Raw genomic sequence first — 1,264 nt, 5'->3', positions numbered from 1 at the left:
ATAAATCCCAACCAACCTATAACAACAGCTCCAAAGACCATCCCTGAGCAGCCGAAGAGCCATCGCCCAACCCATTTCTTCCCGACGGCAGGAATCTCTTCAAAGGCTACTTTCTGGGTTGTCTCAGCTGCGACTGTCACAGTTGTCCTTGCAAGAGCAGGCCGGATGTGAGATACCTGTGGCATGGGTCCGAGTGGTAGTTTGTTGCAGGAATTAAGAGAATACTAAAAGAATATTTTTCAAAAACTAGCTGTAATGAGAAATGATGAATGAGTTACAATTAAGGAAGAGAAGAAAGGCTACATAAATAGTCATTAGTATTGCACAACAGTATTATACTTACGTATGGAGTGATGCTAAATCATTATTATCATGTTCTATTTGATATGAATAAAATGGATAAAATACATAAAAGTTGGAGTGTGTTAAGATCTAAAGTGAAAACTTAAATGGATGAAAGATTATGAACATTTAATTTAATCAATTGCTTATATATTGGCATATATTTAGCAACTGGTCTTGCACCACATCTATGGCCTGAGCACCTGCCTGCACTTTAGCAAAGGCCAATAAACCCCACCTCTCCGGTACCTTACTATCACATAAGGAACCAATGCACACTATTCTTGCAAGAATATACTAAGTGGGACAGGCAAGGTAATCCTCAAGAACTGTGCAAGTATTGTACAAGACTTCAGATTCTATAAATCTCATCAGAGTTCATAAAAACGATACAGGTGGATTCGATAAAACACTGATAACATAAATTAGAGCATGCTTCTTTTCAGGTAAACCTTTAAATTGCAAAATAGTAATAATATGAATGATATTCTCATAATTTTGACAATTTACTTCTAATCTGATTTGGATTGCGTAACAAACTGCACTAATGATAGTAAGCAAGTCATGTACAAGAGTTATTTACCTGATTAAGTAAAACTGTCAAAAGGCAGGTTACATAGCAATCAAATCCCATTGCATAATCATAAAATGCCAACAAAAACATAATAAATAACTCATTTTCACCTTCAAACCCCTACAGAACCTCGACGCCAAGCACAGAGCACTCATGGTGGATTCTCTTGTAATTCTTTCTCTTTAATTCCTCGGTCAGCGACTCGTTCCCTCCGCTTCACTCGATTTCTCCCCGAGTTCCCTTCGCCCTTCCTGCCGTGCGCTCGCCCACCGGACTCCTGGCACGTAATGATGTAATTTCGTCTCGCGCGTTCTTCTAAGGCCGGATTTACGTAAGAGAAACGTCGGA

General features: G+C 39.1%; 1 protein-coding gene across 1 annotated transcript in view; it reads right to left on the bottom strand.

Annotated features, from left to right (window-relative positions):
* LOC119594590 (cytochrome c oxidase assembly protein COX15 homolog) overlaps window positions 1–1,214 on the bottom strand; it is a 6,059-nt gene extending 4,845 nt beyond the window's left edge. Inside the window, 2 exon segments of the mRNA XM_037943631.1 lie at window positions 17–176; window positions 1,027–1,214. Of these exon segments, the coding sequence (XP_037799559.1) occupies window positions 17–176; window positions 1,027–1,071 (205 nt within the window). The 5' untranslated portion in view covers window positions 1,072–1,214.
* Between the last annotated feature and the right edge of the window lie 50 nt (window positions 1,215–1,264).

The sequence above is a fragment of the Penaeus monodon genome, chromosome 34, assembly GCF_015228065.2.
Source record: "Penaeus monodon isolate SGIC_2016 chromosome 34, NSTDA_Pmon_1, whole genome shotgun sequence".
In the NCBI taxonomy this organism is placed as follows: domain Eukaryota; kingdom Metazoa; phylum Arthropoda; class Malacostraca; order Decapoda; family Penaeidae; genus Penaeus; species Penaeus monodon.
The sequence above is the reverse complement of the archived record's forward strand: the minus strand, read 5'-3'. Positions and strand labels throughout refer to the sequence as shown.